The 23,632-nt window shown below is 40.2% G+C and overlaps 1 protein-coding gene and 1 pseudogene across 3 annotated transcripts; both read left to right on the forward strand.

Moving 5' to 3' along the window:
* The first annotated feature begins 59 nt into the window (after positions 1 to 59).
* On the forward strand, positions 60 to 18,022 carry ccnjl (cyclin J-like). Of its 2 annotated transcripts, none has more exons than XM_023403023.2 (6): positions 60 to 351; positions 1,049 to 1,159; positions 4,988 to 5,198; positions 13,503 to 13,802; positions 13,932 to 14,091; positions 14,711 to 18,022. In XM_023403023.2, the coding sequence occupies exons 2-6, from the start codon at positions 1,082 to 1,084 to the stop codon at positions 15,231 to 15,233; spliced, it is 1,272 nt and encodes a 423-aa protein (XP_023258791.1). In that variant the 5' UTR covers positions 60 to 351; positions 1,049 to 1,081; the 3' UTR covers positions 15,234 to 18,022. The 2 variants fall into 2 exon arrangements, with proteins under 2 accessions (XP_023258791.1, XP_023258792.1); XM_023403024.2 differs by having other exon boundaries at positions 1,052 to 1,159.
* Positions 18,023 to 22,674: 4,652 nt separating this feature from the next.
* LOC111652693 (gastrotropin-like) lies at positions 22,675 to 23,461 on the forward strand (annotated as a pseudogene). Its single transcript, XR_015437045.1, has 4 exons — positions 22,675 to 22,747; positions 22,845 to 23,012; positions 23,079 to 23,168; positions 23,274 to 23,461. The product of XR_015437045.1 is annotated as a gastrotropin-like (transcript).
* Positions 23,462 to 23,632: the final 171 nt, after the last annotated feature.

A 23,632-nucleotide genomic window follows, 5' to 3' on the forward strand; every position in this document is an offset into this window, starting at 1 on the left:
AGACTGGAGGAGGGCCCTTCACGTCGGCCGCACGAGCCTCGCACCGCAGCAGCAGCAGCAGCAGCTGGTGCAGCCGAGGAGGCGACTTTGTTACCGCGGAGCCACCGGAGAGGAAACGGCTGAACGAAATCTCTCGGAAAAAGTGTCAACAGTTTGGGGGAAACGGCTCGACCAAACGTCCGTTGCCCGGATTTGGCGGTGGCAGCTGTTTTACGAACTTGTCAGAGGATTTGAACTTTGTCTTTTGGCCGAAAAAAAGAGGTCTTTCTCAAAGTTGAGCCGAAGAGTTCTTCTCTCATTCAGGATGTCGGACTGAGACAAAGGGGTCTGGGGGGCATTCCCGTCGGAGCGGTGAGTGGCACATGTAATAACCACCGAGATGAAAAGTTCACAAGGTTACTGTCCTGTAGGACGAAGGGGTTGTGTTTGTGCGGAGATGTCTAGCTTATTCACTGTGTGCTGTTTTTGTTTTTAAACGAGGCGACTGTTTCTGGGCTCGGTGGACAGTTAACTTGTGTAGCCTCACTGTTTGGCCGCTGTCTCGTGGTGCGGACGCGTTTTAGATGATAACCAAAGTGTAGGATTTGTTAATAATTTATCGTTACAGTAAACAACCAGACCAAAAGTGGCATTAATGAAAGGCTGCTTTGATTCATTTGACCTATAGCGTGGTCGAGCGGGCATTTAACTGAGCCATTTAAATTCCCGAGCAGAGAAAATGGCCTATGCAGGGGGAGAGACCTGTGCTGTGTGATTAGCAAGATGTTCAAAAACTTTATCAAAACGACTAGATTTCTCCCAAATAACCGCCTTGCTCTTATTGACGATACAAACACCAGCCTCTAGTTGATCAAATCTTAAAATCGGTTTTAATGAACAAATTTACAGGATAACTTTAGTTCAGCTTGATACTACTGCTATATCTGCCAGTCAACAGCCTGTTTGAAAACTATACTACATTTTCTAGTTATGCTCACCTTTCTTTGCCCAGCATGCCACTCTGTTGAATAGTTTGAACTTTGTCTTGTTTTGGACACATCTCTCTCAGCAGGTAAAACTTGATTCTTGAAGTCCCCTCTGGATGGGAAAGATGGAGAGGGAGTTGCAATGGTGGAAAGGACAGCTAGCTGCAGATATCCATCAATCCCTCCGCATCAAGGTGAGCCTGACATCATTAAGCTCTGCTTTATTTTGATGGGAAACTCATTGTTTTGCTGACAGTATGAGCTAAACATGTTTTCAGTGTGTGTGTTGAAGATTTACATTAAGAATTAGTAAATGTCTGTACAGCTTTACTATCACCAAACAGCAACTTGAAAATCGCAGTGTTGTACTGTATGTTACTGTATACCTAAAACAAAAGACAAATGAGTAAAGCTAAATGGCTAGCTGATTATTCAATTAATAAGAGCTGCAATGATGCAGCTCTTATTAATTACACTTGACTACAGTTAGTCAACTGTAGATTTATTAATCAATTAGGCAACCTACACAAAGTTAATTGGTAACAATTTTAATTATTGGTTATTCGTTTAAGTAAATTTTAAAGCAAAAATGGCTAAAATTGGTTGTTGCCATCCCCTCAAATGAGAATATTTTCTGGTTTTCTTGTTCTTTATTGAAGTAAAATGAATATCTTTGGGTTTTGGACTGTTGGTTGGACAAAATGAGACATTTGTAAGACCATCACTCAAATCATGATGGTCATTTTAACTGATGAGAAAATAATCGCTTCATAATTAGTTGATACTGAAAATAATCATTAATTGCGGCCTTACAATTAATGGAGCAATAGAAAATTAAGAGAAATTGTGAATGGCATTTTAGCTGTTTATGATTAATCAAGAAAAAATAAATAAGACAGTCAAAACAGTCTGAACCAGCAGGCCTGTGTTGATTATTCCACATATACTGCACAATGTATTGAAAGTTGGGAGGAAAATATAATTACACAGTCCTGTTGTCTATTTAAACATGATCTAAATTAGATTACATGGAGGAGTTCAGGCTCATTAATTAAGAATGTCTTAATTAACCTCGAAGCGCGATCATATTTCATCCCACGTGTCACTTTAATGGAGACATCTGTCACTTGACTGGCATCTTTGAGCTAAGGCTCTTCTGCCAGCTTCACACTGAGGGAGATGAATACAGATCAGGTTTGAGACATCAGGTGCCTGGATGTGCGAGAGGTTATATCTGTATTGGTGGAAATGAGGACTGCAGTGAATCAGATGTTTGTGAGCCTTACAATGAGTCATTCACTTACACACAGTTTGATTCAGTTTGTTCGTGCTGGACAGTGTCTGACTCAGAGTGAGCTGTCAATTAGACAGAAAATCTGTACGCAGAGCTGGAAACTAAACAACACACCCACTCTTTCCTTGTGTACTATAATGAAAGAGAGAGATACTGTCAGTCTAAATTTTAGGTTTTGATCTCCTTATATCAGCATTTTTGGTTAAATCCCAAGTAACAGGCTCACCACAGTATAGACTATATAATGTAATGTCCTCATCGTAAATGCTACATATGGTGAATTGAAAAATGCTTGAGACTAATTTTTTATAGAAATAGGATCACTTTATTTAGGCACCTGAAGTAAACAACAACATGCTATTTGTCTCAAAGTTGACTACAATAAAACTGCCTGTGTTTTAAATTACAGTCACTCTTCCAGGCCTTTTTTGAGTTTTTCCAGTTTCTTGATGGATATCTTTTGATAGTGTGAGACATCAAGTGAAAATATACCAAAAGAGTTTTTGGCTTTTTTCCAAGAAGACATTTTTTTTCATATGGCAGAGAAATATCAGCTTGATTTTCTTCTGCCATAAGCTTACTTTTATGTCCTTGTGGTGACAGCAGGGTGTATGATTGTTACGCTAAAGACTGAAATATTTGTATTTATGGACTTAATGAAAAAGTCAAGGTCATGGATTTTTATATGCCCTTAATCAATTAATCGTTTAGTTGATTGATAATTAGGATAATAATCGGGACAATGAGGAAAAATAAAATATAATGGAATATGATAGATTTCAGCAGAGCTACAGTGCACTGCTTGATATGAATCAATAGTCCAAAATTAAATTTAATAATCAAATCAATTGTCTATAAAGATACCAAACATTTACTTTTTATTTATCTTATCAAATGTGAAAATTTGCTGCTTTTCTTTTCACCATTATGCATTGAATACATTTGGTCTATTGGTCAGACAAAAACAGAAATGTGAAGGGTCACCTTGGGCTTTGTGAAACTGTGATGGGTATTTTCACACCTTTTCTGACATTTTTTGGACTAAACAATTAATATGAAAAAAAAATATCAACAGATAGGCCTAATGTTTTCTAATTTTAATGATATTTTACCAAAACGGTTCAAATGTATGCTGTTCAGAAACTTATGATGAGTAGAGGTGAATGTTTTCACAAATGGATAAGCTGAAAGCGCAGTAAAATTTAAGGTGATATCAGATGTCAGAGCTGTTTGTGGAGAGGCCTTCACACTTTGCTTAGATTTCCTGCGTGGCGTTTGCTCCCCCACAGTCTCATCCAGCCTTAATGACGTTTGCTGCCGTGATAATGCCCTGATGTGGGAGATAGCGGTGGTGTGTAGCATGTGGCAAATTATCAGACATGCAAATCAGGCGGAGGCAGCTGTGGAATCCTTAATTATGGTGCGGGTCCCCCACAAAGGCACCTCTCCACCCACCCACCCCCTGGAGCCCCTCCAGACTCCAGCAGCCCCCTCCTCCTGCTGCCCTTGTACCCCCAGACAGACAGATGGACCAGAGGCAGAATCTGAAGCAGTGGGAGGAGAGGAGAGTTTGGGGAGGATTGGGTGGTGTGGTTGGTTGTGGCACCGGGGGTGGAGCTGCTATATGTGGATTTGGGAGGAGGGGGGTTACTGTTTATTTTTGGTTTTAATTCAAATGTCAGTCTGAACATCATTGTTGTCTTAGTTGTGCTCAAAATAAATAGTTGACAGTTTGTGTAAACCCAACAGTGTTTGTAGTTTTGCCCTCACAGAATTTTATGTTACCCAAAGTATTAACTGTAGCATGTATTTCTATTATGTTATGAAACGCTGAGCTTTAAACTAATAGTTTTAGAGCCAGCCTAAAGGCAAGCATGTTCCTAAACAACAGTCCTAACATGATGTGGATATTTTCTGTGTTTCTCCTTTAATGTAAGGACCCCTGACTGTTTGATCTTAAGGAGATTAATCCAGCAATCCTCAATCTCTTATTAAATCCAAATGAAAAGCCCTTGTTTTTACTCAGATTCTCAGAGACCAAAAAACATTTTTGAAAACAAAAACGTTTTCTAGGATAAGCAGCTTAAATACTGACAAAGTAACTGCAGAGTAAGTTTGTACATCCATCGCTGAATTTTTTTTTTGTTGTTTGTTTCTTACTCTGAGGCAGATTTTGAAATTGGAGCCTTGTGCTCTCCTGTTTTCTGGAGCTGATTGGGAAGATACCCGGGGCCGATTCAATGCTAATGCCCCCAAGTATCTTCCTTCCACTTTGAAACACATGCAGCTAATTGAACATGAATAGGAGATGTGGAAGGGGTGAAACCTAATCCTATCTACTACCCAACCTCCATGCGCCCCCCCTACACACACCACCACCACCCTCAGCCCATTGCACCAAGACCCCTGCAATGACCCAAATTAGCTCCTGTTCTCTGCAGCGATGGAGAATTAAAGGAAATTGAAATGAGGCTGAAGCATAATCTAGATTTTTCTGTGGTAAATTATGTTTTATTCTCAATATGAGTACTTCAGACCCATAGCAGCTCTCCTGACAGCAGTTAAACCCAGTCAGCAGGAGACATGCATGGCTCACTATTATTATGCATATTCTTTACAACCCCTGTGTTTCTTCACCGCTGCTTCCTGCCCACCCAGTTCTTCTCACCCCCTCCCCAATCCCATGAGTTACGTCCCCTCTCATCCCTCTTCTCTTCTCCCTCTCTAGGAGCTGAAGTTACCCGTCTATCGGGCCCACTCTCCGCAGATCGGCATGCGACGGTACTTTGCAGACTTGTTGGCCATCCTCAGTAATCGCTACCAGCTATGTCCTACAGCACGTCACCTGGCCGTCTACCTGCTGGACTTGTTCATGGACCACTATGATGTGGCCGTCAAGCAGCTCTATGTGATTGCCCTCTCTTGTCTGCTCCTAGCTAGTAAGTCTATGAACAGCCTTACAGCTTCTTCCCTAAATCCACCAACATGTTTATTTTATGTTTTCTGTAGTTTTTGCCTGACCAGGACATTTATTAAAAGACTAATTGCTCATTTTTCCCTATTAGGATCAGGCATGTGTTAACATCGATGCTTTGCGTTCTTGATTTCTTAAATCTAAACTTAAATATGGTACTGAGGTAACTTGTTTTCATTTTGAAGAGCATTTTGACTTAACCTGTAGATGCCTGCAATGTAAATATTCTGAGGTAAAAAACATACTGTGACCGGTTCATGCACCGGTGGCACAAGGCCTGTAACAAGGCTAATTCGAGTGAGAGACCATAACGTTTTGCTTTTCTAGCTACACTTTTTAGACTGATCTGATAGCCTGTAATGACAGTTTACTGTCAGCTGCGATGTTGGTTTAAAAAAAACATAAGGTTACCATTGTGGTAGGATGACTGTACCATTGTTTTAGGAGAAACTGTTGGGGATTATGCTTGTGTCTGCAGAACTTTATCTGTGTCTTTGATCCTAGCTGTAATAACATGTCTCGGGCTGCTGCTGTTACTCTAGTCCTATGCAGTCTATTTGAGTTGAACTAGATTTCCTACCAAGGCCAAAATGTCCTCTACTCCAAGGTGTGTTTTTTTTTTTCATCTACTTTTTCTACTCTGTCATTGAAAACTAGGTTCGTTACAGAGCCCAGCCGGCCTACAAACCCCATACAAATCCATTTTGTCCTCGGGTTAATTCTTTAATGGCACTTTTCTCTGTGATCACATCATCATGTTTTTAGACCTCAACTGTTCAAAAACACATCAGTGTGCCACACCACTGCCCTGAATGACAGGCTCCTTCATTACAACTAACATGGTCACTGTAGCTGTAGTAATATTTGCTAAAAACTACAGCTGCCAGCCTGTTTAGGAAGTAACTGAGTCTTTTTAAAACTAATGAATCTGAATTTGGGACATTTTCAAGATTTACATTTTCACTAGTGAATGGGCTTGGGGCTGATTGCCATGAACAGGACAGTGAAGTCAGAAAGTATTGAGATGGAAAAAGGGATTATTCCTTTTGGTCTTTTCATTTGTCTAGAAATATAGAAAAACATCAGTCTAATCTAAAAGCACTTTACAGATATAAAACAATCAAGTTAAAACTTTGTATTTTAAGTCCTGAATATCTCCACTTCTCTAGACCAATGATTTGTTGATATTATTCTTTGCTTGTAGTTGCTGTTTTTCTCAAGCTGTCAGTGTTTCTGTAGAAGTGAGTGAAGAAATTATTTAGTCCAGAAACCAGTAACCAACATGTGAAATATAAAGGTGTTTCTTTGTGTGTGTGTTTTGTGTAAAGCGTGTGCGTTAATCATTCTCCTCCTGCTGATGCATGGCGCAGGTTGTGTGGTAGTTATTAGTGTCTCTGTGTCTGTTTCATGATTAACAGACAGAGGTTTTCTGTACATTAATGCAGCCCTTGGCATCATGGGTAATTAGACTAATGATAACGTCAAAGTGGGAGTCTGGAACAGGGCCCGCTCACTTGGGAGGGCTCAGCGCATGTGTGTGCGTATGTGTAGTTGCATACAGGCCATCTTTGCAATCAGAGTAGTCTCTGTGGTGGGATAAATTTGAATATGAGACTTGAAAGAGGTTTTTATTTAAAAGCCATCTCATGAGAATCCAAGAATAGTTTTGAGAGTTTGCTCATTGAGTGATATAAATATTTTCAGTCCAATCTGGACAGAGGTTTTTCTTCTATTTTGTATTAGATTAATCAGGTTTTTTATTGAATCTTTTGATTTGTGGCGCTCAGTTAGTCAGGCTCTCTCCTCTTTGCTTTCCTGCCTCTGACTCCTCCAGGACTCTAGGGAATCTCCGCCATGATTGATGAAGGCTTGAAAGGGTGTTTGATTCAAAGTTGTCTTTGGTTTTTATCTGTCCTGAGGTGCTTTGGAATCTGGCCTAGTTATTGAACGGCCTCCCCAGGTCCCTCTGCCTGCCTTTGACAGGCACATACATTGTCTTTCTTCAAATATTTCTGGCTTCCGCACTCGGTTAATTAATCGCTACCTCTTTTGTGCCTCTCAGCAGACACTGCTTAATCCTGTTATTCCATTGTGTGTGTGTTTTTGTGGATGCTTGTGTGTGCATGTGTTTGTTCATGGATGAGCTCCTTTTCATTTGCAGGAGTAAGATTGTGGCCAGTTTTTTAAGCCCACAGGGACTGAGTGTTATTGACTGTTGGGCATTTATTTAGGGACCTCTCTTTATTCCAGAGAAGTCAATTACTCAAAGAAACCAAAATCCTGGAAAGTTTTATGTCAGCTTCAGTTAAGCCTGTTCATGTATACACTGCATATTTCCATTTGAAAATCAGTCTGCAAACTTAAGTTTCTATTGTGTTCAGTCGATGAAGTCCTGCAGTGATCCCATTAGTCTTCCTGACAGATCTTGCTCCCTGAAGTCAGAGATCTTCATACTGCAGCTATTTGTTATTTTAAATGATATTGTGGATATGTCTCTGCTGCCAGCACAAGAATCCTGTGGTTTTTTTTGTTGTTGTCATGCTTTATGTATTTTGTGAAGTTTGTTAACTGGCTCTTGATTATGATCTTTAGATGCTCTTGTGATTTATTTTTTGTGATGCCACTGCATTTTTATTCTTATTGTTCATGCTATATTTCACTTATTTTGTTCAGTGAACCTGATTCACTGGAGGGACTATAAAACAAAAAAAGAGCATCCTGTGAAATGCACAAGAAGCTCTGGTATTGCACAGTACACTTACAAGGCCCATGGAGCCCGGGGGTGGGGAGGTACTGTGTGCTGAGGGGCACCTGCCATATGCTCTCCGAGTCAGGCCTCAAACAAAAGCCCGTCAATGCAGGCAGGACAGCCAGCCAGACGCTTCCCAGAGAGGGGGAGGGGAGCGGATACTGAGGAGTGGAGGCGTGTGTTTGTGTGTTCATGGTCGAGACTTGCTGTAAGCTAACATTGCTAAATGAAGAGATGGTTGCTGTGGCAACCTTGCGATAAACCTATGGATTTTTTTTCTCCTGATCACTCTAATTAAGATCCACATTCAAGTCGAATCCTTTTCCTATTCAAAGGGCGTTGCTTTACTGCTACACAGCCACTTAACTGACTGGGTTCTGGTGGTGTCCTTTTACCTTCAGCTGCCGGCTCTGTTTCCTCTTCGTTCTCTCACCTTGTCAGGGACAGGCAGAGTGAGCCAGTCCTGGGACTGGGCAGCCAGTAAAAGCAGCTCCACATCCCTGGGGGGTTGGGAAATGAGTGGAGCAGTACTTCAAAGGCAGGTCGGCTGTTGATGTTAAACAGGGTGGAAAGGGAGGGAGAAGAGGTGGCCTGCAAAATGGAACATATTAGAACTGAACCACCCAGCAGGGTGCCCTGAAATGTAGATTAATAGGGAACCCACTTCCCCCTTCATCCCCCTCTCAGAGGTTTGACAATAATTCTGATGGAGCTGTTGTAATGTGGGGCCCTCATAATTAATGAAATTATGTAGAGATGTATCTATGGTTGTGAAAATGTCACTATTATTCATTATTATCAGATGCACTAGTTCATATTTTTGTTTGAGAGCTGTTGTGTAGTTGTAATACATAAACTCTAGTACACTTTTAGTCGTATTTTGTGTTTTGTTGTGTAATGCTTTAGGCTCTGTTTGCCCACATATTCCCTGTGTCAGCCATCATCACCCATACGGCAAGGCGCTTTATACTCTGTTGACGGATCCCCCCAAGAACACACACACACACATACATACATATACATAGAGCTAGACACAGAGGCCCGGGTTTCTAGGATTCTCCCTGGTCACCCAGGCATTAGTATCAGGGATCAAGGGTCAGCCTAGGTCTACAATGTGTGAGCCGCCAGGGCCAGGGGTGGCAACACGGAGATTCAGTGATGGAGCTGCGATCAATTTCACACTACCAATGAAAGATGAACCAGCAAATAAAAGGAGTTTAAAGAGCAGAGGAAATTCCTCCACGGCTGTCAAGTCAAAAAGAAAAAGCAGGAGAGAACGAGGAAGAAAGGGAAGATTGCCTTAATAGTTTTTTTTTTTCCTCTCAAATCTTTATTGGCATCTTTTATCAACATTAAATGATAAAGTAAATATAAACAGTTTGAAAAACAAATTCACATATGTTCATGCTGTCCTTTTGAGGGATTCATTAGTAGCTCTAATCTCCCAGTTTTGAGTTTGTATAATGTTAATTTTCCTAATTTTTCTTATAGAATTGAACCAAATATCTGACTTTTCGTTACATTTTTAGAGAAATTACAGACAAAATTTACTACACAATTTGTAGGAAACTAATAATTATTAATAACACACAGCTCTTTTCTGATATTTCTAAAACATGTGAGTTATCTACTCTCTCTCCAACAGATCTGATGTCTATGTGACTTTACTTTTCATGGTTTATGGGTGTTTTGGGCAGATATACTTTTTTGTAAGACAATCAAAACTGTCTGAAAACACAGAAGTGATTTTCATTTCTTTGAGGTACTGGGTGAAATTAACTATAATTACATGATGTTTGTAAAATGGGGAGCAACAGAAACAAAGGCCTTTCTTTCTGTGTGAGAAAACAGTTCTCAGGTTTCCTAACAGACCCTATCGCTGTAAACCCCTCCCCAACCCCACCTTTCCCCCAAACAGCACACCTGGGAGGAAGCTGCATCCCAGCCTTACCTCTTCCTAACCCCTGACCTGTAACCTCTCACTGTTTACTCAACCTTTTTTCATCATCACCATCACCTGTGGGTGCTGTGAGAAAGAGTAGGTGTCCTGTAGTTGCAGTGTATGGAAAGGTAATTGTTGTAGATAAAGGGGAAGGCAGTTTTTTTCCCTTCATCACTGTGTCTCTTCCCTGCTCACTGACTTCAGATATGATCATTGAGCTGCCTGCATTCCAGGTAGGCTGAACTCACAGGGGAGGAATGCACCGTCTCTCTCAGGCCACATTCAGACTGACAACAGCAAAAGAGTAAAAAGGGCTGGGATAGTGTTTGCATGTTGCTACAGGGTATCAGGTATAGTCTGCTAAAGAGTGTTGTTTAACCCTAATCCATTTAATATTATTGTTTACAAAACTTAAATCAGCACAAGAGATCAAACAATTAGTGGACTGAAAAAAATTCTGGTAATAAATGAAATTAAAAGTAATTAAATAATATAAGTCCCCCCATTATAGTTAATTGAATATGTTAGAGGTTTAGACAAAACAAGCCTTTTGAAGGTGCCCTGGATTTTTTTCATCAAACAATTAATTGATTAAATAAGAAAATAATCAGCAGATAAATACAACATATAAATAATGCTTTGTTGACATCCCCCTGTAAGATTTCAAATGATACCTGGCCCTGACACTGGATGATGTTGCATTGTGCTGCAGAAAAGGTAGAAGCAGGATAAACTTCTTTGTCCCTTTTTTTTCGCTTTAGCCCTCCTATGGCTCCTCTCCTACTGTGCCAACTCATTGAAATGAATGAGACCACTGTATTGTTATACAGGCTGTGATGTGCACAGGAGTCAGTTCTTTTTGCAGTAAGTCAAACTGGTTTGCGGCTCAGACTCATACCGCACTTCTTTAGGTTCCTCTGAAGTTGCTTTGTTTTTCATTTTCAAAGCTGTTGGGCTTCCCTCGCTCTCATGTGTCCTGTCACCCACCGTATAAAACCAAAAGAGTAATCACAGAGCACAATGAGGAGATTGACTTGTGCTGTGTCCCTCTTAAGATCAAAGAGGCTGGGGTTGTGTGGAGATTGGGGGCATTGATGACTTTTTATGGCAGCGTCTGTGTGGACATAGCAGTCTAGCAGCAGACAGAGCCCTGATCCAGAGGATATGAGGGTGAGAGAATGGGGCAAGTGTGGACTGGGCCGTGGAACGAGCCCTTGTGGGTGTAAACAGCCCTGTTTCACTGTGCTTCCTGTTCTGCTGGAGAGACGCCATTACTGCCTGTCTGCTAATTACCCCTCTGGCCTGTTGGGCTGCAGATCCCCCACTGCCCTCCCCTCATGCTCTCTCAACCATCCCCTCTTTCTTCTTCTCTCCTGCCATGCGTAATGGCAGGTCGCAACATTAGTGGTAAAACTCACACTCAGTAGGAAGATGCCCCTGCTCACTGAAACGTGAGCATGAAGAGGTAAAAGGGGTCCAGCAAAGACACCCACAATAGCTGTGCAATGTCAGACAATCGTTGCTTGCACTTCTAACTGCAGCTTGGAAACATCAATAAAGCCCCTATTTCTAATGTTTGGTTGCCATGGTTTTAGATTAGAGGCCAAGATTTACCCCAACAGAGGGTTGCTGTTATTCCCAGCTGGATTTATGTTCACAAAGGCGATACATAACTTTTTAATCCTAGCCTGTGGATATAATACCAAGTAATTCTACAGCAGCCACTGAGTGGCACTTTGTCAGCAGGCAGCAGTGTGTAGGTGCTTATTTTCATCTTTATATGTTGGTTTGTTTATATAAGGTTTATTTTCCCTGTCATTATTATTATATAACCACACTTTCCATAAAGGTGGTGAATCAAGAGTACTTCTGGGTAGAGGTAGACAAATCACAGAGCAATAGCTAATTAAATCAGCTTTTTGCAGAAATATATATATTTTTTGCAGAGATATATAGTATAGTAACTATATCGTCATACGTTATCTGTTTATACACAAGCCTCCACTTATGGGTGTCCATAGGAGGCGTTACGCTTGGAGATATATATTATTTATAAATGCAAAATCTGCTTATAACTATATTATAGTTTTTGAATAAACAATTTATAAATGTTTAAATACTGCCGATGGATGCTGTATAGGGACACTTAAGGTAAAGTTTTACCTTATTAAACTGATGTGTTTTATCAACGCATGTTTATTTATTGTTTGTGTATTTATTGAGCTTTCTCAAATATTTTAATTGCCCTTAAAAATTCAGTAACTGTTAAACTGTAGTTTTTGGGAGTGAATTAGTTCCATTGCAAGTCTACAATGTGCCCCCTTCCTACTGAAAGCTGTGTGTAGTCAAAGCACATGCTTTAGAGCAAAGCCTGTATCAGTGTAACCTGACACCCACCTCCTCGCCCTCATTCTTAAAGTTTGAGTAGAGGCCTGCTATACCCGTGGATTAAAAGCAGAATCACCCCTCTTCATTGGCCACATGGACCCTTGAGGCCTCGGGGCTGTTGCTATGGAAAGGAGTATGTCTTGGGATGGGGAGGGGGGCTCACCATTATGGCACTGCTGTAATGTCTGCAAGGATCTGGAGCAAGTGAGAGGAAAATATCAGGAATCGAACTGAACTTTTTTCGTAGAAAGTGTTAAGCTTGTATAATCCATACTAAGTGCCCCACACTGTAAGCCTATAGTAATGCTTCCTCAGGCTTGTTAGTGTAATGGCTTAGCTTTGTAGCCAGATGTTCAGTAATAGTCAACTTAACTGCCAGTGCTTAGCAGGCACTTGTTAGGTTCTGTGGAGCTGCAGTAAGGGTCTATAGAGCTGACCATAAACCTGCTGTATGTGGCTTACATAAAAAAATGAATAAAGTAATTAATAACCACAGTCCGTCATCGTCAACCCATATGAAGATAACTGGGTTTATCTTTGGGTTAAGAATTTTAACTTGGCATTTAATGTTGGATGCAGATATTGTGAACTTTCAAACTAATTGAATTGTACAGGTAATTGTCTAATATGCTCATTAACTTAATTGTTAATAAGTGAGATGCTGTGATTTACAGAATACATATAACAATACATTAGCTGCAGTTAATGATTATTTAAACTATTATTATTGTTATAAACAATTCATCTATTCATGGTACATATATATGGTTTTTATTTAGTTGTTTGGTCTTTAATATCTCAGGAAATAGTGAAAGATGTCACAATTTCCTGAACAATTAATTCTCATAATTGATGCTGATTTAATTTTTTGGTGGTCAACTAATGAATTCATTGTTTTGGCAGTACAATGTGTTTTCATGGGATAACCATGTGGTTATTTTCCAAAATCTTGATCCAAAAGAGCAAAACAAAAATAATGTTTACATAGTCTTGAGGGCTTCTGACCCAAGATATAACCACATCCAGGATCCAAACACAGTATGTCCAAACACAGTATGTCATCTTGTTAACGTCTTGCACGCCAAGTCCAATACAGAGAAAGCATGCGTGTAGTACTTATCAAATATGTATCTGCAGAATGAACTGAACCAAAACACTAAAACCTGCTGCATATGTTTGTTTCTTTCCAGGTAAATTTGAGGAGAAAGAAGACCGGGTTCCCAAACTGGAGCAGCTGAACTCTCTGGGTTTTATGTGTAGCCTGAACCTGGTTCTCAACAAGAGGGATCTGATCAAAATGGAGCTTCTGCTGCTGGAGACCTTTGGCTGGAATCTGTGCATGCCCACACCCGCCCACTTCATTGACTACTACCTCCATGCCTCGGTGCAGGAGGGTGACCTATACAACGGCTGGCCCCTGTCCTCCCTCTCCAAAACCAAGGCCTTCATGGACAAATATACTCACTACTTTCTGGAGGTCTCACTTCAAGGTAGGTTTAGAGGTAGTTGAACTAGACTTTGCTTAGTTTGTTCAATAGGTGTTTCTATATTCATTGATTAGCATGTGATGTAAGTTCAATCAAAGCATTTATGAAACTCTTGTCTCGGGGTCCTTCTAGATCATGCCTTCCTGAGTTTCCGACCATCTCAGGTTGCTGCCGCGTGTGTGGCAGCATCTCGCATTTGCCTTCAGATTTCCCCAAGCTGGACGACTGCTCTGCATCTGCTAACAGGCTACACCTGGGACCACCTCACCCAGTGCATCGAACTTATGCTGCTGTAAGAGACACACAAGGCACACACACACACGCATATATTTATAGAAAAAATCAAAACTGAAAGGCAGGCGGGCCTCTCAAATTGTAGATAGAAGAAAGATGAAGATGGATGACATTAAGGCCCTGTCTCTCTGTACTTTTGTTGCCATGGTTTTGGATAATACGATGCCTGTTGCTTTAACCAGTAGAGGCTTCTAATGTTGTGTGCAATAATAGTGTGTAATTTAACAGCTGTAATTAAGTTGCACATTTCTTGGTCAGTGGGTGGCAGTGTGTGTTTGTTTGTCTGCATCTGTGTAAGTATAATTGTTTGCACATGTTCAGACTAATTGTGTGGGAGTAAAAATGGTTGCTTTAGACACATCTGTGCTCTGGTTAATGGATTTATTTGAGGAGTCATTTTTCTGCATGGATCTTTCCTTGAAGTATTCACACACTTTGCTTTCTCACTACAATACAGCAATGAGTTTAGTTCTAATTCACCACTGTTTTCTACATATCTATCTACACCATCTATAGTATTGACATTTTTTTTTTTACTAATATTCTACACATTTTTACATATTTACTTCTTTTTGATGTCATAGTGACTGAAGTATGTGTGCCTTGCCCTTCCACAGTGCTCATGACAACGACGTTAAGGAGGCCAACAAAACCAAATCCACTCCTCCTCACCGACCATCCTCCCTCCAGTCTCAGCCCCAGACCTCTCACCTCTCTCCAGTATCGGCCATCCAGAGACCGGCCTCCTCTTCCTCCTCCACCTCCTCCACACCACAGCTGCTCTTTCAGCCCGATGGCTTCCCACACCTTTCCCAGCATTCCCCGTCCCTGTCCCAGCTGCAAGCGCTAGCTGACTCCCAGGCTCTTGGGCCTGTGGTGAACATGTCTCAGGACTTCTTTCAGAGCCACAGGATGGGTCTTCTAACTGGCGCTCCCTCCTTGACTCCTGGGGGTGGGTTTCCCTCCTACCCAAGCCTGACCTCTGGTCTTCAGCCGGGGGCTCGTGCGCTGCCGCTCCAGGGCCCAATTTCTGTGCAGATGGCGCTCGCTGGAGAGCCACGCCACTGTCTGAGTATGGCATACGGCGGGGGCTACCTGGGGGCTCATCACACCTTCACAGCCGGCTGCTTTGACAGGTGACGCCAGGAGACGGAGAGGGATCACAAACCCCCACGGGAGTGCACTACTATGCTTCCATCCCAGCTCCCTACCCTGAAACATCCACTTACAGACCTCCTCTCTCTCTCCGTCGGCACCGCAACACCTTCATCATGTCCAACTCCCCCGTCCCTCTCACAGAGACGCCTCAAACGCAAGCAGAGGTCCAAAGGCAAGACAGACCCGGTGGAAGTCATCACACTGACGTGACAAGTGCTCCGCTGAAATACTGAGGCATTACAAAAATGTTATTGCCATATTTTGAACTGGTTTTATAAATCTGTGCTATTATGAGACTGTCATCACTGTGAATGAGATGAAAGCAGCAGTGTGATCTAACACCCACCTCATTCAGTGCCTGTTCTCAGTTGTGTGATAGCTGAGCCATTTTTAGAAGTGCACAGAACACAAAGTATGTGTGATAAGGATATCTTGCTGCTTGACTTTTTTTTCTTTTTAATTTCTTATCCCAAAAAATGAACAAATTGGCTGGTATTTTTTCTTAGCCACCATTTAAGAGATAGAAGAAACAGAGGCTTGGCAAGAATTAAAAAGGCTATGTATGTCGGTGAAATTTTTGGTTGTGTGTCCTTAATGTCAGCAAACATTGATTCAACGCCTGTAAGCTCTGTTAGAGCTGAAGGGCCCCTCTGGGAATTCCTCACCACATAAGACCTCAGAGGAGACGAAGAATTCATTGTTTTGCGCACAGCAGGTGAAGTCCGCAGCTCGAACACACCTGCAGTGTTTCAGTTTTATTTTTTTTTCGTTCCTCTTCTCTCTTGTCCTTGTCATCTCGTCTCTCCCACCTCCAAAGTCGAGCCTTGTGGCGGAGCCGTCAAACACCCGGGTGAAAATGTGGCTCTCATGAACCTGCAGGCTTTGTCATACTAAAGTTTTAATTTCTCCAGCGTCCACTACTCAAAGAAACTGAACACAAACTGATGTGACTGGACCAGTGTGGTGAACGAGACGTGGATGTTGGTTGTCTATTGTACATATGAATTGCTGCTGCCTTCTTATGAACTGTTGGTTCTGTGTCTGTGTTAATGACTCCAATGTTTACATGAACCACTAAGTATCAGGGACTTGAACAAGATTACTTGAATATGATGCCATTGAAACATGCCATAGCTTTTATTTATGATGACTCATTTTTTCTTGTTCTTGATTTAAATTTTTATTTTTAATTTTTTAATATGTAGTGTAGTTTTTTTTTAATATCAACTTAGAAGTTAGTTTTCTTTGTACCCGTTTATAGGAACTGTATATTCAGGCTCAGGTTTTAAGGCTGAAACTAAACTTTAAGCCTTCTCATTATTCTGTGCGATTATGCTTTAAATCGGATGCTAATGCAGCATCTGTGGGGTCTGAAATGCCCCCCTCCATCACTGGACCATACTTTGCTTACAACTCAGTAACTGAATGCACAACACAGTCTGTTTGCATCGCAGTGGAACAGCCTCGTGGTCACTGGTTTCACATACAAACATCTGTCGCCAGTCGTCTGTGATTGCTTCCAAGATTTCTAAAACTGCAATCCCCAATCTCCCACTTCCTGTTTAAGTATAAACACATCCAGATTCCCAGTGTCAGTTGCCCACTGGTTACCATGGCGATACCTTAAATGACCACGGACCCCAACTTCTGAGATGTCGTTGACCCGATTGTGAGTGAATTAGGGGTTTAGCTAACGGTATCGGTTGACTATTAACTTTATTAATTGTCATCTTTAACATTTCTCAAAGTAGTGTAACATACCCATTATTATATATCAATTCAAATATCTTTACCCAACCCAGCAGTCAAAAACTCAAAGATATTCAATGAACTATCATATTTGACAAAGAAAAGCACGACATTTTCACGTTTGAGAAGCTGGAACTATGAAATGTTACTATGTCACTGCCTTGTCCTCAGCAGCTGCAATGCTTGAGCTGTGAACCTTGAATTCTTAGACGTGCATCTCTCAGATAATGCTACATGAAGCTTTCTGAATACTGCAACACTCGGCGACTGACGACAGACTGATATGATCATGAATCATCACATCTTTTACAGCTAGACATCTGTTTGTTTTCCCACCACTGAAAAGGACATGCTAATGTGTTTTTCAGTAATATGAGCTAAGATACTATGCCTTTGTTTTGCTAACGTTGATGTACAGTTTTGTTATATATTGGTTTTTTTACATTCCCTTTGTTTTCATTGTATTTTTAGTTAAAGCTTTTTGTGATTCTGTTGATGAATGCTGTTGGTGGTTGGTGGTTAGAGTTCAACTTGCTCTTTTCCTCATAATTCATGAGCAACTTCTCACAGAGGTGCAATATGTTGTTTTTTTTCAGTTTAAACTGACCACAGCCATCACTGTCTCGTGTACACCACTGGTTCATCTTTTTGTAACTTATTTTTGATAATTGTGTGATTTGACTTGCTGTAGCTTGGTTTCCTTAAAGGACAGTGGGCTCTGAACACAATGAATATGTTGCATATTGCAGCCACTTCCTTTGACTGATAGATATTACTGAATGCTTTTGTCTTTTAGCTAGTTTTACTGTGCATTTTTCCGTCCCGTGAAAGGTGCTGATGTCACTCACACCAAACAACACTTGTCTAATGTGATGGTAATGAAATGACACCACAAACTTTCAATTAATATTTTTATATTATTTTGTACCAACCTGTAGTCTCGCTTAATGTGACACTGAATGATAAAAGGGGTTCTTTTATCATAATGTGTCATGGGAAAATAAACACACAAGTGAACTGAGTTTCTGCGGGGTGCGTTTGTTCTGAGGCATGACTGAGGTGCCTGCAGCTTTTAGGGAAATGACAGTTCCCACTGCATGGCTTCAGTTTGTTCAGAGGGAGGATTATGCAGCAGACCAGAGATAAACCCAGCAGATATTTACAAACAATCCTCCGGCCATGACCACATGCTATGGTAACTACTATATCTGTTTCATCTTTTATTCCCACTCTCATAACCACGGCTGGAATATGACAACCATTGGTGGTATTTGTCAGCCTGCAGACAATTATTATTCAACATTTGAGAAACAACTTCAGTGTCTCTTCTGCTTCTTAACTCCGCCTGCACAGCTCAATCAAAGCTTTCTATGTTTTGTTGCATGTTGATGTATAGAAATCTATTCAGTGATGGGGCCCTCTCTCACACACAACACATTATACTCTTGTATAATTCTTGCAAATAGGCCGCCCTCCTTGTGTTAGACGCAGCACAGCGACTCTCAGAAAATGCAGAGCCATAGTTCTGTTCTCTCCAATGCAATAGAATATTTTTTCTATCATGAAATTGAAGAGTTGTTTGGTAGTTTTTCTCCTGAGTCGGGAATATGTGGTGTAACCACGTGCAAATCCAATCATATCAGTTCCCAAATCTTTAATTACCAATGAGTTAAATTAAAAAAAAATGACATAAAACACAATGTTCCTCCACATAAGCCAGATCAAAACGTAATTAACTTGGCATACAGATTAAAGAGTAATCAGAATTTTGGCACTGCTTTCATGCACACTATTTACATGATTTGCGTTTTTTGAGGGGGATTCTTCAAGATCTCCGCTGTTCAATGGCCCATCTGTAAAGGGAGGCGGAGGGGGTGGGAGAAGGGCAGTGCTCAGGGCTGTCAGTTTGATAATGGATCATTCTCACAGCCTCCTGTAAGCTTTTGTATGTGGAGCTGAAGAAGCAGGCTGTTGGCTTCCTTTAAATGTGTCCTCAAGGAAGAATTTGGAGAAGTTTTGAGTGACTGGGGGTGCAGAGTGCAGAGTGGGCTGCTCAATTTATGTCTTTGGTGGGGGTACATGTGCTTTTAACTTGCAACGTCAGGGCACTCATCATGACTGCTGAGCGTAAATCAATATATAAACAGATATAAGGTTTCATTTATTCTCAGTAATTACTTTAACACATGGCTTGATTTTTCTCTTAGTCAACTGCTTTGTGCTTTTTTTTATTAGAATGGTTTATTTTGTTTGGGAATATGTACATTAAAACACCATATCAACAAATGATACGATTAGGGTCTTAAGGTGCGTCCTGCTTTATAACCATATGATTTTGATTGTGTTTATCGGAATCTGTGTCCGAAATGTATTTTCAAGACCTTCATTATTTCAGTTATTTGCTTACGTGGCACTAATTTAAATTGAATCAAATGACTACACAGCAAACATTGCAGCAGGGTGTAGCCAACCAAGAAAAACTACTACAATATACACAAAGGGTTAAAGGACTGGGGGGGTCAAAAAGGGCCCAGCAACTTATTTTTGCCCTTGGGCCCCATAACAGGTTTACTAGGCCATGTTTTTATATCATTTTCTTACATTCACTTGCTACATAAATAAGATTTTTCTGTGATACTTCAAGGTTGTTATGCTAACTACGGCTCAGTTGACACTCAAATAATGATACATGTATTTTTTTATAAATCTCCCTTATTCTCACCAGGTTATATAGATAGAATTATGGCAATATATTATCACTGTCAACTGAAATAATCATATTGATAAAAATAAATATGTTTAAGTATTTGATAATTTGTATTTTGTGTTGCCATGAAGAACACGTGAAAGTAAAATAGTACTTGTTTGTAATGAAATGACAGCATTGTGTCAGTTTTCATGATAAACCATTATAATGGAAATTATATCGCATCCAATGAATATCAATAATAGAAATGCAATTCTGTCTCTTTAATATTGGTTGAGGTCTATGATTAATAAGGGCCATTATCAAACTCTTTGAGGAATTAGATTTTTTTTTTCTTCTTGCTGTTAAAGTGGTGTTTCCTGTATTCTCAGTTAAATACATTATCAAGTTTTTCTCCTCATCATCACAGGTTTTTTTCCCACCCTGTATTGTATTCGGTGATTCAAAAGTAAAAGCAGGCCACTGATTATCACCTTTGAAAAAGTCCAGTCTGTATCATGAAAATTCAGATTTATTCCCCATCACAACACATGACAGAAAATGCAAAAATCCTTCCTTGTGATGTGTGATGATATGACACATTTAAAAAGCCCAAGTTCTCCACTTTCCCTTTTTCGTGGTGAAATGCAGCATGTCAAATATGCAGGACGAGTTGACGATCTGTTACAGAGGGAGAAGCAAGTCAAGACTTTTCACTAGAACATAAAGTTGAAGATTTGTATCTCATTCTAGAAGGACAGAGGAACAACTCATTATCATCAACAGATTTCCACTTGTGAAGATGCTTCAGTTTTTTACCTGATAATATTTTATTTTCTTTTGCTATAAGTAGAGACCCATTCACTTTAAGCATTTAAATAGATGAACAAAGGATGTGTTGAGGGGTTTTTTTTATGGAGGAATGAGGATGCCTCTTAGTGGTGACAATGGAGAAGTGCGGTTTTTCCCTGCAGCTCTTTTCCAGGAGCAGAGACAATGGAAAACCTGCACAACAGTGGTGTGGACAGCACAGTGTAACATTTGTGAATTTAACTGATTGTGACTCTTGTCGCTCACTTCACTATCGGTCGGGTTATACTGTATGTGCGTACCAACAGAGGGTTTTCACATTGAGAGTTGATGACACCAGTTTGTTTGTTTTGACTGGCTGTATGTTTGTGAAACCATGGCAACCACTTTGGCTATCCGGGGAAACCTTCACTTAACTGTCAGAGAAAGAGGATCAGCAGTAGAGGTTATCAGGATTAAAAAATTTAAAATATTTGAAAAAAGCTAAATGTGAATATTATTCGTAAAGTGTTCTCTTCTAACCAATAAAGACTTAAAACAACGTTCTCCTTTAAGGGCTTTGGTCACACTTAAATAATCTTGAGTGTCTCAAAGGCTCATGTACGTTAGCTTCAGCCATTTCATTTCACTTCATAATTTTCTTCATATCATAATTTCATCATTACTAATTTAATCGCTGACAAATCATAAATATGTAGGCCTATGAATATTATAGACTCCTCACGATATACTGCAGTGTTTGCAATTCAGAGCAACATCATCATGAAATTGAGTGAATAATCAAAAAGTGAACACCTATGTGACACACTCAACAAACAATATGTTTCACAGTGGTAATTTTTCTTGCAGGGCTGTGGGACTTTTATAGTTTGCACAGGTGTTTGTATCATGTTCGTGCCACCAGAAAACCTCCAGGCACAGTTCACATTAATCAAATATCTATTAAAATATATTTCACCGCCTAGGCCGAGCTGAGGCACAGCCCTGCACAGCTCCTGTGCCGGCAGAAATTCATTTTTGCTAAGTAATTCTGACAAAAGGCCGACATCCCCAGCGGAAATTTGCTTTAATTTAGTTTATTTGCATTTTTAAAGAACAAGACAAAGCTGCAATAAGAAGGAGTGTGATATGATTGTTATGGATCTGATTTTTGGAGCTCACTAATTCATTCGCTCCTGTAGATTTTGAGTAGATTTTATTGCAGTGTCACTCTCAGTCGCAGTTTCTGTTTCGCTAAAAGTTTGGGATGCTTGGACACTGTGGAGACACACCTGGTCTCTCCCTACAGCATTTGGTCTTTGAATGGCAAACTGCTTTGGTATTACAGTAACACAGACGGGAATGTTGGTGTCATGGCTGCAGGAAACATGTGCGACTTATATGGAAGAACTTTACAAGAAACTTCAGACAGACTCATGTATTTACTCTGTGTTGACTTCCAGGGAGTGTGCAATGATAACCAAAGGCTTGATACAGACAGACACGGTCTCTTATCTTAATTTTGGTGATCCCTTACTGAATGGATTTCTGTGGGTCCTTTCTATAATCACTTGATGTGTAAGCTTATTGTTTTTGCATGATTCTGCTTAAGCTTTGCTTTCTTGCAGACGGTTTGATGAGAGGAATGAAACCACTCACAGTCCTAAAACTATCAGGAAGTTAGCGTAGCTTAGCACAAAGACTGGAAACAGGGGGAAACAGTTAGCCTGGCCCTGACCAAAGGTGACAAATTCCACCTACCAGCATCTCTAAAGCTCACTCATCAAAACGTTATACTATTTCCTGGACAATCTCCTGAGTATGACGTAATGTTGTGGCACAAAACTGTCTTGAGGAATATATTAGTGTTCAGACAAAAAAAAACTACCAAACAAAAAATGTTTATGTTCTGAAAGCTTAGTAATGGGTAAACATACATGGAAATGGAAATGGAAAACAGTCTGCTATTAATTTTCTTATGTAGCTGCATCTGCGTGCCAGGAAAACATTGACTGCAGACCAACAATAAGAGACACATTTCTTTAAATGTTTCAGTTAATTTGGTTAAAGTGGTGAAAACAGATATTAGCCCCACCCAAAAATTAGCATGAAAGGGACAGATCAAAAAAACATATAAAATGGTCCCAGTTGCTGATTTTGTTTAGTTCCACTGTCAGCCGTCGACAGCAGAGTGTTTGCTTCATCATGGCTTTTACAGGGAAATATGTGCTGGAGAGCCAGGAGAACTACAAGGACTTCTTGAAGGCTCTTGGTAAGAGACCTACGCTTACTTATTTTAAATAAATGTATAAGATGTACCGGATTAGAATGTGTTGATTGGTGCAAACAATATCTTATTTTGTCTTTAGGAATTAAAGACCTCAAAGACCCCAACAATGATTAAATTATAACAGATACTGAATCTATCAGAATGATGATTTCAGGTTGACTAAAATTTTGATGGACAAAACCTGGAACAACAAATTTGCAATGGGAAGGAGGCAGAACTAGAAACTGTGGATGGTGACATATTCAAGGTCATTTCACATTTATTTCACTTACTATTTTACTTACAGCAGTTTGATCATCAGTTTTCTTTTTAGACCACTGTCACTCCAGATGGAGGTAAACTCAAGATTCAGTTCCCCAAATACCTTTACACTGCTGAGGTGGTCGGAGACAAGCTTGTCGAGGTGAGCACATACAACCTTACACTGGTGTATTGGTGAATATGTGTGAGTCAGGTGTGATGAAGAATCCATCTTTTTTAAACTTATTTACTTAATCTCTCTTTTTAGGTCAACACCATGGGTGCAATTGCTAACAAGATGATTAGCAAGAAGATAAAATAAACTGCTTCACTTCAGGTCACCTGAAAAATGAAAGTTCCAACAATAATTCAATTATATTAATCATTCAAAATGCATCTCTGTGTGAATTCATTAGTTTTTTTTCAACAGCACAATATAATAAAGGTTGAAAAGTCGTTCTTCTGAGATGTGTTTACGTCATTCTTCTTTTAGCCCTGCAGTGAACGCAGCTGCAGTGTGTTAACAGGCAGCTGCTGTGATGCATCTATTAGCTGTAGATGTCCTTAAGGCTCATTATTAGCCAACAGAATGAGGAAAGACACTGTTTCCAAGACATTTCGAAACCC

The sequence above is a fragment of the Seriola lalandi genome, unplaced genomic scaffold (genome assembly GCF_002814215.2).
Source record: "Seriola lalandi dorsalis isolate HSWRI2012SDOR001 ecotype SW California unplaced genomic scaffold, Sedor1 jcf7180002054058, whole genome shotgun sequence".
Lineage (NCBI taxonomy): Eukaryota > Metazoa > Chordata > Actinopteri > Carangiformes > Carangidae > Seriola > Seriola lalandi.

Bases quoted from the DNA above. Each gene is read 5' to 3' on its own strand.
- ccnjl (XM_023403023.2), top strand. From the start codon at position 1,082: ATGGGAAAGATGGAGAGGGAGTTGCAATGGTGGAAAGGACAGCTAGCT. The intron at 13,803-13,931 runs GTAGGTTTAGAG...GGGTCCTTCTAG, and splicing joins TCTGGAGGTCTCACTTCAAG to ATCATGCCTTCCTGAGTTTC. The intron at 14,092-14,710 runs GTAAGAGACACA...GCCCTTCCACAG, and splicing joins TGCATCGAACTTATGCTGCT to TGCTCATGACAACGACGTTA.